Source organism: Struthio camelus, chromosome 2 (genome assembly GCF_040807025.1).
Source record: "Struthio camelus isolate bStrCam1 chromosome 2, bStrCam1.hap1, whole genome shotgun sequence".
NCBI classification, from domain to species: domain Eukaryota; kingdom Metazoa; phylum Chordata; class Aves; order Struthioniformes; family Struthionidae; genus Struthio; species Struthio camelus.
The window spans coordinates 147,593,011-147,605,323 of record NC_090943.1 but is presented as its reverse complement, the minus strand read 5'-3'; the positions used below and the strand labels follow the sequence as shown (position 1 = coordinate 147,605,323).

Sequence of the window (12,313 nt, the reverse complement as noted above, 5' to 3'; positions counted from 1 at the left end):
TAGTTAAGCAAGCAAGATTCTTCATCGAGATGTCTTCTAGTCGTTGCACTTTATTATTCTGCAGTGAGGTTATTTTCTTCATTCAAGAAATTAGATGTTCTCTAGAACAGTTTGTGTTTAAAGTTCATTTATGTTCTAAATATGAATGTGGCAGGTTTGTTTCATTGTGTTCTTAGGACCATCAAGCAACTAGTGCTTCCAGATAGGCTACTGTAAATTTTTATGTTGTTAATATCTCCATTCCACGTGCAATTCCATGTCCAAAAATATGCCACCAATGTCAACCACGCAGAAAATATCTACATTCATACTGTTGTTAGGAATAAATATATATTGCTATTTGTTAAGGATTTTTTTCACAATCAGTTACGGGTTTAAGCTTCTTTTTGTCTTGACTGTTGATATTTACTTTAGAAATTCTACGTGACTTCAGTAAAGTTTGTAAAAACTTCTTTTTTATTTAGTTCTGACTACAAGTAAGTAGTGCTAGCAATTAATAAACTTTTACCTTTCTTTTTTCAGTGCCCCATATGTGCAGTATAGTTGAGCATCACTGTGATCACTTCTGCATAAACACCCCTGGCTCCTACATATGCAGATGTAAACAAGGATACATTCTGAATGCTGACCAGAAGACTTGCAGCAGTATGTTATCTTTTTTAACTTCTTTTCTCTCTCACATCACCAAAATGTGCTTAACATTACATATCTTTTGAGTTGGGTTCATAAAGAGGACTGAGCTCAGTATACAGTTACTGTTGATCATAAGAAAGAATTTGAAAAGGCAAAGTTGTATCTTTTTCCAGTTTTTTGTAAATGAGAAAGTTCTCATAAACCTTTCTAAAAGACATCACGTTAATTTTTGTAAATGACTATGCAGAAGTACACTGTAACGAGATAAAATTGTACTGGAATTTTAATGGTGTAATAAGTTCAAGAATGAAGCAACACCTAAACAAAGAACTGCTTTATCTTCTGACATGTAGTGGGCTTACTACTTTAGCATCCAGGCCTGATAGCAACCAGATGGTATAGAAAAGGTGCAATAAACCCCATACTAGACAACTGTGAAATAACTTGCCTTTCAGAAAATTTTTCCTAACTTCTACTTGAAGTATAAGGACTTAAAACCTTTCAGTCAGTAGTTTCAAGTCTTGTTTATTGCACTTATTTCCCTCTTAAAAAGGGCTGCCTTTTTCATTTTTAAGCAAATGACTTTAATTATAGTTTGTAATAACAAACTGTACCGCAGTTTAGTTATGATCTTTGTAAGCAGCGTTTTTTTTATCTGTTTTAACTTGCTTCCTATTAATTAATAGCAGAGTACGTTAAATAGGTACACCAACTTTATTTCTGTGTCCACCGTGATTTAAAAAAAAAAAAACTTGTATGATATTATTGTTAATTACTTGTGGAAAATGTGCTTGGATAAAATTCACGAATTCAGGCCAAATTTGCCAAAATGACTTTAGCCAGAAGCAAAATTTTGGAAAACAGCTTTTCAGAAAACTGGAGGAGACAGTCTTGGTGAGAGCGTAAGATGTTCCCCCTCACAACAGATTTCTTAGAAATGACGTGAAGGACCCAGGCTCAAATCCTTTCTTTGCTCCTTAGGTTTTGAACTCACACGTTGCGTATCTCAAGAGAGCATCCTAAAACAAGGAGGTAGGCTAGGATTAAAGAGTTCTCAATCTCTGTCACTTTGCGCTGCATATTACATCAACTATTTAACAGCCACTGAAAGAAGGAGATCTCAGTATCTGAGAGTACTCTGCTGCTTGGAGATTAGAGCCCTTACATGTGCGGTGGGACACCTGGTTTCAGTCAGAGCCTCAGTAAACAGAAGTGGGAACAAAAGAATATCAGCTCTGGAGCAATTTGGGTGTTCGCTCTGGAGTATGGAGGTGTGTGTTCAGAGCCTTTAGGCTACAGCAGGAAACAGCTTTTGAACTGTTCACCTCCTATGCAGTTGAGCTATGGGGCAAGCTAGTTTTAACAATCTTCGTTTTCTTTGCCTTTCCCACCAGCATCCCGTATCAAGTATATACATTTATCATATGTGTGCGTGTATCAGTTATAGGGGAATGTTTTGTGATGAATGGAACAAATTTAACACTTTATTCAGTTTTTTTTTTCTGCAGGAAGGACCAAAAAATTCAATTCAATCTGAAATTTTTTCTAATCATTACTTGGTTTGACAGCTGAGCCAAGACAAGAACACCGGCAAGAATCATCTTCCACACAGCCTATTCTCTATGCCTCTGCAAATTTGCTATGGCTCTTCAGAGAGAGCATTGTCAGAACCCCAAATGAGGGCTCCAACTATATAATTACATTTCAGTCATACTTGAACCTATTCTTTTCACTGCGCCCCTTTTTAAAATGCTTCTCATTTTAAGATATCTGTATCCTTTAAACCTCTCTTCTAAACCATTCTGATGATCTTCATTTTCACATAGCAAAGAACTTTTATGGAGGAATTCTTCTCCTTTCAACTTTCTGGAAATTATTTGACATTCAAAATTTCTCTTTTTTTGAATTTACTCTCTCACATTTTCCCCTTCCTCACCCCTAAAATCATTTTTGACAAGTGAATTTTGTTGGTGTTCAAAACCAGGTAAATTTTAAATTAAAAGTATTAAGAATTCTTTCCTTATTGTGTCTTTAGGGTTTTTAGTATATTACATTTCCATAATTTTTATTAGCCAATAGTTCAGCTTTTAGGTGCTACACTGCTTCAAATTACAGATGAATGACACAAGACAGTTTTGGAATTGTGTACAGTTTTCCTACTGGGGGCACACGCACGGTAGCCCTTGATATGTTGCTTCTTTACCATTTTTCAAAGCCCATTGGTGCATTGTTTTTCTCTTTTTTCAGTCTTACATTAATATCCCGAACTTACCTGACATACATAGCTTGCATGACTCTATCCGTGCTTCGATCATCCATCAGATGATACTAGATTTCAATCAGCCAAATATGGAAGGGAAATGAGTCGTACAATGTGTCTCAGCCTACTTCTAGTGGACCTTTTTCTTTCTCAGCAAACCATGAACTAATTTTAACAATTAACACTGGAAATCTAGTACCAAACGCCATCAGACTGGTTGTAAATGTGCCAGGAAAGTGCAAGTCGTTGGTGAAGGAGGGAAATGATACGGTAGCAGTCTAGACCAAGTCAGACCACGGTCTAAACACTCTCCAGAGAAGTAACAGAAATTCATGAGAAAAGGGGGCCAAACTTGCACAAACAGGACATTTTTCTTTCTGGAGGTAAAGGGAGAAATGGTGGTAGAAATGCCTACAGTTTATGACTATATTAGTCACTTTTGTGGACTGCTGATTTTCACAAGTACACAGAGACAATATGTTCCTCGCTTGACCTCTGTGTAAAATAATTCATCATGTTTATGCTAAGTGCCATACATAATCAACAGAAACCAGATGTATTTTTCTAAGTTTTGGATATATTTGTAAGCTCTTTCATGAACAAATACTTTCTCTACATGTTAACACTTTTTAAATAGTGCAGAAAAAAATAAGGTGTGTATCTAAAGTTATACTCTTTTCTTTCTTCTGCACCATTTTTCATGTTGTGAGAGTACAGAAGATCTCTATTCAATAGTTGAAAGCCCTTAACCGAATGGCATCAGTCAATGTGAGTTAGCAGCTTTGCTCCAGTCTGGAAAAGGGTGCATTTCTCTTTTGAATGAATGTCAGCTTTGTTCCTTAATACATTTCAGTATACCGCTATTTCTACAAAAATAATTTCCTTGCGTTAAAGGAAGAAAATCTATCACATATGTGATTTGTTGCTTTCCACATGAACAAAAGCGACTCAGCTGTCTTCCAGAACAAATCCAGGAAAAAACATTCTTTTGTCCAACATAAAATATTCTTACAATTATTTCATTAAGAAGTTTTTGCATATGTGCAAAGGATGAAAACACTATTGCTCTTTTCACCTACTCTCTATGTGGCCAAAGTCAATGCTATGATTCTAGAGGTTAAATAAATATTTTTAAATGTTTGTTAAAAGCTGAATTTCCCAAATTAATTTTTGACAAAAAGTACCTTGACCATCTTAGCTCCAGAGATCTCTGAAGTTGAGATAGTTAGACATTAGATGTAGTATATAATTAAATAATGATTCACAGGCTTCTGAGAAGGCTAAGGACTCAGGTGGACAAGTTTACATATACATTTTTTTTATTTTTTTGAATTGCAGAATAGATGCCCAGAAAAATGTAATGTCAAGGTTCAAGTGAATATTTCTAATATACCTTAATGGTGAAAAGTACTAGCAACATATAAGTGCTAAATCTTGTTTGTTTATTCAGAGTATTCCGTGCATTTTTTCAGTTTGTCATACCTCTAAGATCCAAGAGCATCTCACTAGGAAATCTCAGTTCTCTTCCTTAAAACCTGAGTCATAAAAAAACAAGGCTGAAAATGGCTGTCAAGATCTTAGTTTTCCCCAAGACAGGGTCAACTACGTGTAGAACAGCCTTGGCAGATATTTTTCTAACCTGTACTTAAAATTCTGCAGTGACAGAGGTTCCATGATCTCTGTGGGTGAGCACCCTTGCCAGAGCTTGGCTATCTTCACTATGACAAATTTTCCTTATGTCTAAATTAAGTGTCCTTTCTTATAGTTCCATCATAATACTTCGCACTTTATTAACAATAAACAAAAAGAACAATTTATTCCTATCTTTTTTATTGCAGCTATTATAGTTGAAGTCCATTACCACGTTTCCCCTCAGTTTTCTCCTCTGTAAACTAAACAAGCCCAGTTGTTTTGATTTTTCCTCATCTTGCTCTATCTCTGCCTGCTCATGAGACTGTCGTCTGGATTTTCTTCAGTTTATCACAGCTCTTTGGGAGTGTGGTGTCCAAATCTGGCTTCACCAAAGATGAACAGTGCTGAAGGTTGTGTTGCATGTTTTATGTATGGGAAGTTGACCTTGCGCATTGCACAGATGATCTTGCACTTGGACTGTAAATGTTTATACTGCAATGCCTGTCATTTTGGGCAGGCAAACAATTGTATTTGTTTCCTTCAATGAGTTTTCAAAATCGTATTTTATCTTGGAAACGGTTAATGTCTTACAGGTAGTTTTCTAGAGAAGACTGGCTTTTGTCAGGCAATGGCTGTTTTGTAATCATGTATTCTGTGCTCTGTATTTGTTTGTTTAACTTAATCACTTAGATTCTTCTCTATATAGTTTTGAATGTTACATTAATGTACAATATAATACAAAAGAGCAAATGTGCCTGAAACAAGCTGCAAAATTATCTGTTTGTGGATCTTTATTCTTGAACAAGAGAGCTAAAGGACTGTTTATGTTGTTCATCATGTCACTTGATATAAAGCAGACAGTTTTAAAAGAAAATGAGTATTTGCCTGCCCATTTTCCTCAAATCTGCTCCAAAGGCCTTTTTTCTAGCTGTAAACAATAATTATATATTGAACAGTCTTTAGGTCTTATCCTGAGCATCACAAAACACTGCTTCCCAGAGATTTCACTGAGGAAACTTGGGGTTCTCAGATAGCTTCAGTCTATTGTAAAGAAAGCCAAATGTGTTTCCTTAGGACTGACCTCATTTGTTGTAGTATTTTTTCTGACAAAGCGGTAGTAAGGGGGGGAGGGTAACTTGCTGTGATGTTTTGCACAAAACTGAAAAATGATAAAAATCAAAAATTAAAGAACCTCAAGACTTTTGATCCCCTGGGTTCCTTGTATTTCCTTTTCTGCCCTCATCCTAAGTCTTTTTTTTTTAACATAAAATAAAAAAAAAATTAAAAATGACTACAAAAATTATTTATTTCAAAAAAAAACCCTGAAGTATACCCTTCAAACTTTTTTAGAGAAACATACAGTCAAGCAGCTACTGGGCCCCAGTAATAGTCATTGCCATTAGCTAAAGAAATGAGCTTTGAGTGGTCATTCTTCCAGGCATAAAAGTTTCACCATTTGACAGAACACCAACATATTCTGTGTTAAAATGAGCTCATCTCTAAAGAGCTCTTCATAGCTTCCTGAAATTTATTTTCAATCCATAGTCTAGGTGTGCAATATCAAAGATCAAAAAAATTCATATTCATGCAATTATGTTTTGTAGCTCAGGATCTTTGTGCTGTAGAGAAACATGACTGTGAGCAGATTTGCGTGAATACACCTGGGTCTTACGTCTGTCAGTGTTATGAAGGGTATGAGCTTGCTGCAGATGGGAAGAATTGTATCGGTGAGTATGAGATTAGCGATTCATATTTCTCTCTTGACATAAAACAAAGGGAAATTTAATATGAATTAATGTTCAGTTTAGCCGTAGGCGATGATGGGAAGCTCTCTTCTCCCGCATGGGTGGTAGATGAGGAAGGATATGTATAGGCATGTTCCTAGGCTTTTTCTCATAATGTATTGTGTCTGGGGAAAAAAATGTGCCAAATAATTTCACTTGGAAAGTAAAATTGCTATTTTGAAAGAAAGTACCTGGTGTTTTATTCCAGATCCATGTAGGTGGCCAGCAATGTACTGGCATGGTACGTGTGACTATTAAAAAGCAAACAAAAGCAGACAAACTAGGTAGTACCTCTTCAGACAGAAGTTAGATGTGGAAAAACTTGAAAGTGGGCAATTGCTTGCCATGTGTCACTTGTTTTTACGGTCATGCCAAGAGAGCTTTCAATCTCTGTTTCAGTCAGATGGCAGATCAGAGGTAGTCCCCGTTAAGAACCCATCCTTTTTTGCCTTTAATGTGCACTGTGGGCAATAAAGAACAAATATCAGCTCTAATAATTACTGCCCAAAAGAGAAAGTGTGGAAATAAAGAATAATAATTTTTGAACACAAAACATGCTTCCCTTTCTATTAACATATAAGTATCTCACTCTTTACTTCTTTCTCATTTATACATAGTAAATATTTTCTAGAATAACTTGGTTCATCAGGCTATTACCCTTTTTTATCGCCTGCTATATTTCAGGAAAATATTGTCTTCTGGGACCAACCACAGAAAAACCTAATAAGTCATTGAAAAAAACATTTCCTTATTTGTTAGGTATTCTTTTCAGGCACTTAAATACATGCTTAATTTCAAACATATGCTCAAATCCCATGGAAGTGAATCCTAGGCCCCAAGTCCTACCACAAGGCCACCACAATGCTTTTCTTATTACAAGGAAAAGCTGCTTCCTGCAGCGTACTCCTTCTTGACATTTTGAAGAACTTTAACACAATCTAATCTGTCTCTTATTACTGTCACAGAGTTATTCCTTGCAGAACAATCCTATTCTGTGATGCAAAATGGATGACAGTTTATGGAACTGAGCTTTCTGCATGTAGCTTTTATGTGGGGCACACAAATGAGCTTTGAGGCTCTTTTAGACCTAGGATAACATACGTATTTTTGAAGAATAGTCACTCTATACTTACTCTTTATAAATATTTCCCTTACTTGTAGCCTCATGATCTCAGTATAGGAGTGTTTACATTCCTCAGCAAAATTTAGGCTCTGTATAGCTGGACAATTTTTTGCAGCCTTTGTAGCATTGAAAGTACTTGGGTTTCACTGTCACCCAAATACAGATGAGGATCATGTACATACTCTTCAGAGGACGTTCATCTCCATGCTTCATGATGCGTAGCTTTGATACTTAGTAGGTGTTGCTTGTCCTAGCACTAATGTACCATTTTAAGAACCTGTTTTCTGAAGTTGAAACGTTTTGAAAATGCAGCTAATAACGGCTATTTCAAAGCTTTTAAGGTGAGAGCGCGTATTAAATGTTCTGTCCCAAACTCCTGCATCTAACACTCCACAGACATTCATCCAATAACATCAGGTAATCCTAGTGACCTTTACCTGTGTTCAGATAAATCGTATTTCTTTGCTCTTGATGTGACTATATCATGAGATAGAAAAATCTACGCCTTTTATTGGCAGACTTTTTTCATCTATAATTGTTTTCTACCATATATTTGGATTTGAAATAGTCATACGTATTGCCATCAGCTGTTGTTGCTATTCTCTCTCTGTTAAGTTAAACAGTCCTTTACAGCCAAAGATATTTTTACGAGGTAGCTATGCATTGCATTAAGTCATTTCTTACCTTTCCTTCAGCTGTCCTATTTTAGTTGAGCTCTGGGAGTTTCTCAGCATAAGGAATTTACTTGAGTTTTCAAGCCACTTGTGTAGCACCTTTCTCTATACCTCGTGGCATATTTTCAAAATATGTTTAAATATGCGTAGTAGAATTTGATGTGGTATTCTGATACTAGTTTCATCAATGCCATCTGTTGAGAGATTATGAGTTTTGTAGAACAATTGTCTTACATTTCTTGAGGTCGTCTAAGTGATCACAATAACTAGATTATGTAAGCCTACATTATCACCATTTGTCTCACCTTCCCCATTTTCTGTATGATTTTACACATTCTCTGGAAGCCTCTCACCTTAAATTACATTGTAACTTGCAAGGACAGGGACTATACTTTCTTTTATATTGGCAGTAGTACATAGCACAACAAGTCTTCATTGAGTACTGGCTGTGCAACCTTCTAATGCAGTAGCAATAAAAATAAATGTTGAAGAAATTCTTTGGTAGATTCAATTTGTATGTCAAATCTTATCCCTTATAATAAATACAAAGTCTATTTTTCTCATTAAAACCTTAAAAATACTTCTATGCTAAATTTCTTTCAATAACACTTTTTTTTTTTTTTTTTGCCTATTAGCCATTTCTCTGCAAAGTCTGTGGAGTACTACTTGGAGGTGTGATACATCTTTAATTTTTATGTACTTTTAATTTCTTATATTTTCCCCATTCCATTCTACCTTCTCACTGATCTTCTTTGATTTGGAGACATACAAGTTAATTATAAGCTCTATTTTTACCATTCAGAGCTTTCATATTCTCAGCTGTTCTCAATTATTTTCAAAACATATTTCATGCATAGGTTCACTGTGATATCTTGCATTTTCTATCTGTCTTTCCTCTCTGCTTGATTATTATTTAGTTCTGCCTAGTTTAGCAAAAAGCATGAACTCATATTATTCATATCGCTGCAGTAACTGGCACTGTTAGTTATGATTTTAAAGCGTATTAGCTCTTTTATTTTTCAATTTCATTTGCATCATTTATTTGACCATTTAACTTCTTCATTTCACCTGAATGGTTCAATGTATGTTAATTATGTTTTACACATGTAGAATTCAGCCTCTCTATATTTCCTGAACAAGAAAATATTGTCTGGCTAATTTGCAGTTTTGATGCTAATTTGTCGGCAAATTCTATTAGCTGTCAATCTGCAGAATTTGACTTCTCAGGTTTGAATAACTTGAAACTTTTCAAGGAATGTGTTAAAATCAAACTGCCCAGCTTCTGCAAGTGTCATCACCAATAAATAATGATCCACTGGAAAATCTTGTAAATGAGACTGCATACAGTGATGAACCAATAGTAATAACTCTCACTTTTCATTAGTTTTCAGCTAGTGAGCCATTCATTTCTATGAATGGTTTATTATCACATGAGCAGGATCAGAGGGAAGAGCTTCCTGATTACACACGTATACCAGTGACATCAGAGTACAACAATAATTTTGTAAAAAGCAGTTGACTTCACTAAGGTTACTCTGTTCTCTTCATCCAGAAAATGAGGAGAGAATTTCAGGAGGACATACGTGTTTTGCAAGTCTTTCAAACAGACAGAGGTTCCTCTCTGAGAGATTTAAGACATCTAAAATTTTAACCCCAGCAAAAGGAAATGAGAAAGTGCAAACACCCATTTCACAGGCAGGTTTGTTAGGTTCTCCTCCTCTTTTTGGAAAGGCTCCGTTCTCCGGTTAAGGATCAAAGGCAATGCTGACTGCCTAAGTGACACATCTGTCAGCCTTCTACCTGAATGGCTATGATTAAATAGAGTCTCACAACCAGCAGCTCGCCATGTATCTATTCAGAGTGACCACTGAATGACCAGTCACTCTGAGTGTTTGCAATACAAAAGTTTATGAAGAAATTTGCAGACTAAACTGGCAGAGCACTATCCAGGGCCTTTTTAATTAGCTTCTCATGCTAACCACCCTCCCTCATATGAACAAAACCCTGTCAGTTAAAGTCTTGTGGTACTGAACCACTCTTTCTCCAGCTGTTAGTCCTGCTGGACACACAGTCCTCCCCATCCTGATCCCACTCTCCCCACCTTGCTGGTGCTGCTGGACATGCTGTCCTCTCTTTCCTGGCGCTGGTGCTAGACTCCCTCTGTTTCAGCTGCAGAGCTGTTGGGCTTGGGCTCTCTTCTGGCACTGCTTGGGCTCCTGGCATCTGTCTGCACTCCTGGCACCGCTACATTTTCAGCTGGTTTCTAGGTTCTTAAGCTACTTCCAGAGTCTTCCATGAGTCTCCTCTACTCCTCCCCTACTTTCTTTCTTTCATTCTCCTTATGCCTTTCCTTATTCTGCCCCCTTTCCTCCTTAGGCTTTCTTCACCCCCTCATGTTTAGCTCACTTCATTCTCCTAAGCCTGAAAAAGCTATATAAACATTACAGGAGTAAAATAACAATACAGGAGAAAGGCAATCCATGCTGACCATGGATCAGGGAAGTGGACATAAGCACCCTGAGAACAGATTTGCAAGCTGGAAATAAAAGATGTCTCTCATCACTTAGCAAGTAATTCCAAACGAGAAAAGCAGGGTGGAACAAACATGGGGAGATGACAACTGAATTCATTGCTTGCTTGCTAAAAATATCAGTAATTCATCATTTAGAAATGTATTTTGTTGAAATAAGCATAGACTAACATTAAAAACAGTGAGATCTAAACGTTAGCATTCTAATGCACATCTCACTACTCAGTAAAGAAATATGAGAATAATAAAATTGTTAACAAAAATGAGGAACATATTATTCTGTTTTGGTCTTATACAAACTCTATTTTCTGTATACCATGTAAAGGACTGCAATGCCTCAATATAAGAAGTATACATTTATAATTCCTCTCAATCCTTCCAGGAAGATTTTATTCAATGGTCAGCTTACTTGCTGACTGAAATGCATTGACAAGTCTCCCTTCTAAGCAATTGCCACCGAGACGAAACTGGACGCTGAAAGAACGAAATAAATTTGTAGGTAGATTGTTAGTGCAAGTCTGCAAGGCCAAGCCTGCCTGTAATTGGAGCAATTTATGTATTAAATTATTGAAATAATGAAATGATACTTATCTCCAAAAGCAACAGTCAAGAGAATGTCCTCACTTTTTAACTATGTCAGTAAAAAGGCTTTGTTTATATTGATATGCTCATTATTGTTGGAGGCCAGAAGACTACTACTGTATGAGTAAGAGCTCCCCAGAATTAATATACATGGAGCAAAGTAAGCCTGTAAAAATTATTATCTCATATGGATTATTCTTTCCCCATTTGTGTCCACAGTACATTAACAAATGTATACATGTAAGAAGTGAAAGTCCGTCCCTGGAAGAGATTGCAATCTGAAAGTGTTTAGGGTGATAACTGCTCAGATGTTGACCAAAAAAAAAGTCTGGAACCTGTGTAGTTATTTTTCAACTTTATTGTCATTCATTGGTCAGTTGCAGATAGTGTAGTAGAAATGCATGTCTATTGTGGTAGAAATGCATGTTTATTGGGGTTTAAATGCAGAGAAGGAGGTGACTTTATGGAGACATTCGTACAGGCTTTTTCCCAGATAGGGTACTGGGTAGAAGAAATCGTACGTTTTTTGTCTTACCTATTTGCTAAAATGTCTTCTAAACCACTTGAAAGTGTGCATGTGGTTAGAATTAATTTAAGAGGAAAGCTGACTACTTGTATGACACATTATATCCTTGAAATGTATATTCAGTAAATGCGTTTTTATATGAAGCTGTTCAGTCTGGAAATAGGAAGGCACTTGCCAGGAAAACGGTCTCATGTGGTACCCAGTGAGCAGCCTAATTTGACTTGATTCAGCCCCAGTATTCTGATGGGTTAAAGGAAATTCATTCAAAGTAACTAAATGAATTATCTGTTTTCGTGACTGGACGGCCTTGGCTTAGCACGCCAGAGTATCTGCCTTTATTCATGCAGGCAGGGCTATTGAAGAAAGAACTGATTTTATTAAAAACAAACTATTGAATCTTAAAAGTACTTTGGGAGGGTCAGTAGTGTAAAGTAATAAAAACAATTACTCAATGGGAAAGAGGGAAAAGTGGTTTCACTAAACATCTGTGTAAAGCTGGGCACATTACTGTCTTCTGCAGAAGAGATCAGGCAGCCTTTCCCAGTGTGAGCCTGGCAGTTTTGTGTGGA

General features: G+C 36.4%; 1 protein-coding gene across 4 annotated transcripts in view; it reads left to right on the top strand.

The window, feature by feature from the left end:
• MATN2 (matrilin 2) overlaps positions 1–12,313 on the top strand; it is a 74,523-nt gene that overhangs the window by 27,105 nt on the left and 35,105 nt on the right. For all 4 annotated transcript variants that reach the window (XR_011139268.1, XM_068932969.1, XM_068932968.1 and 1 more), the window contains exons 4-5: positions 523–645; positions 6,130–6,252. Coding sequence is in view for 3 of the 4 variants with exons in the window: in XM_068932969.1 (XP_068789070.1) it covers positions 523–645; positions 6,130–6,252 (246 nt within the window). In the remaining variant the exon portion in view is untranslated. The remainder of the gene's footprint in view (positions 1–522; positions 646–6,129; positions 6,253–12,313) is intronic.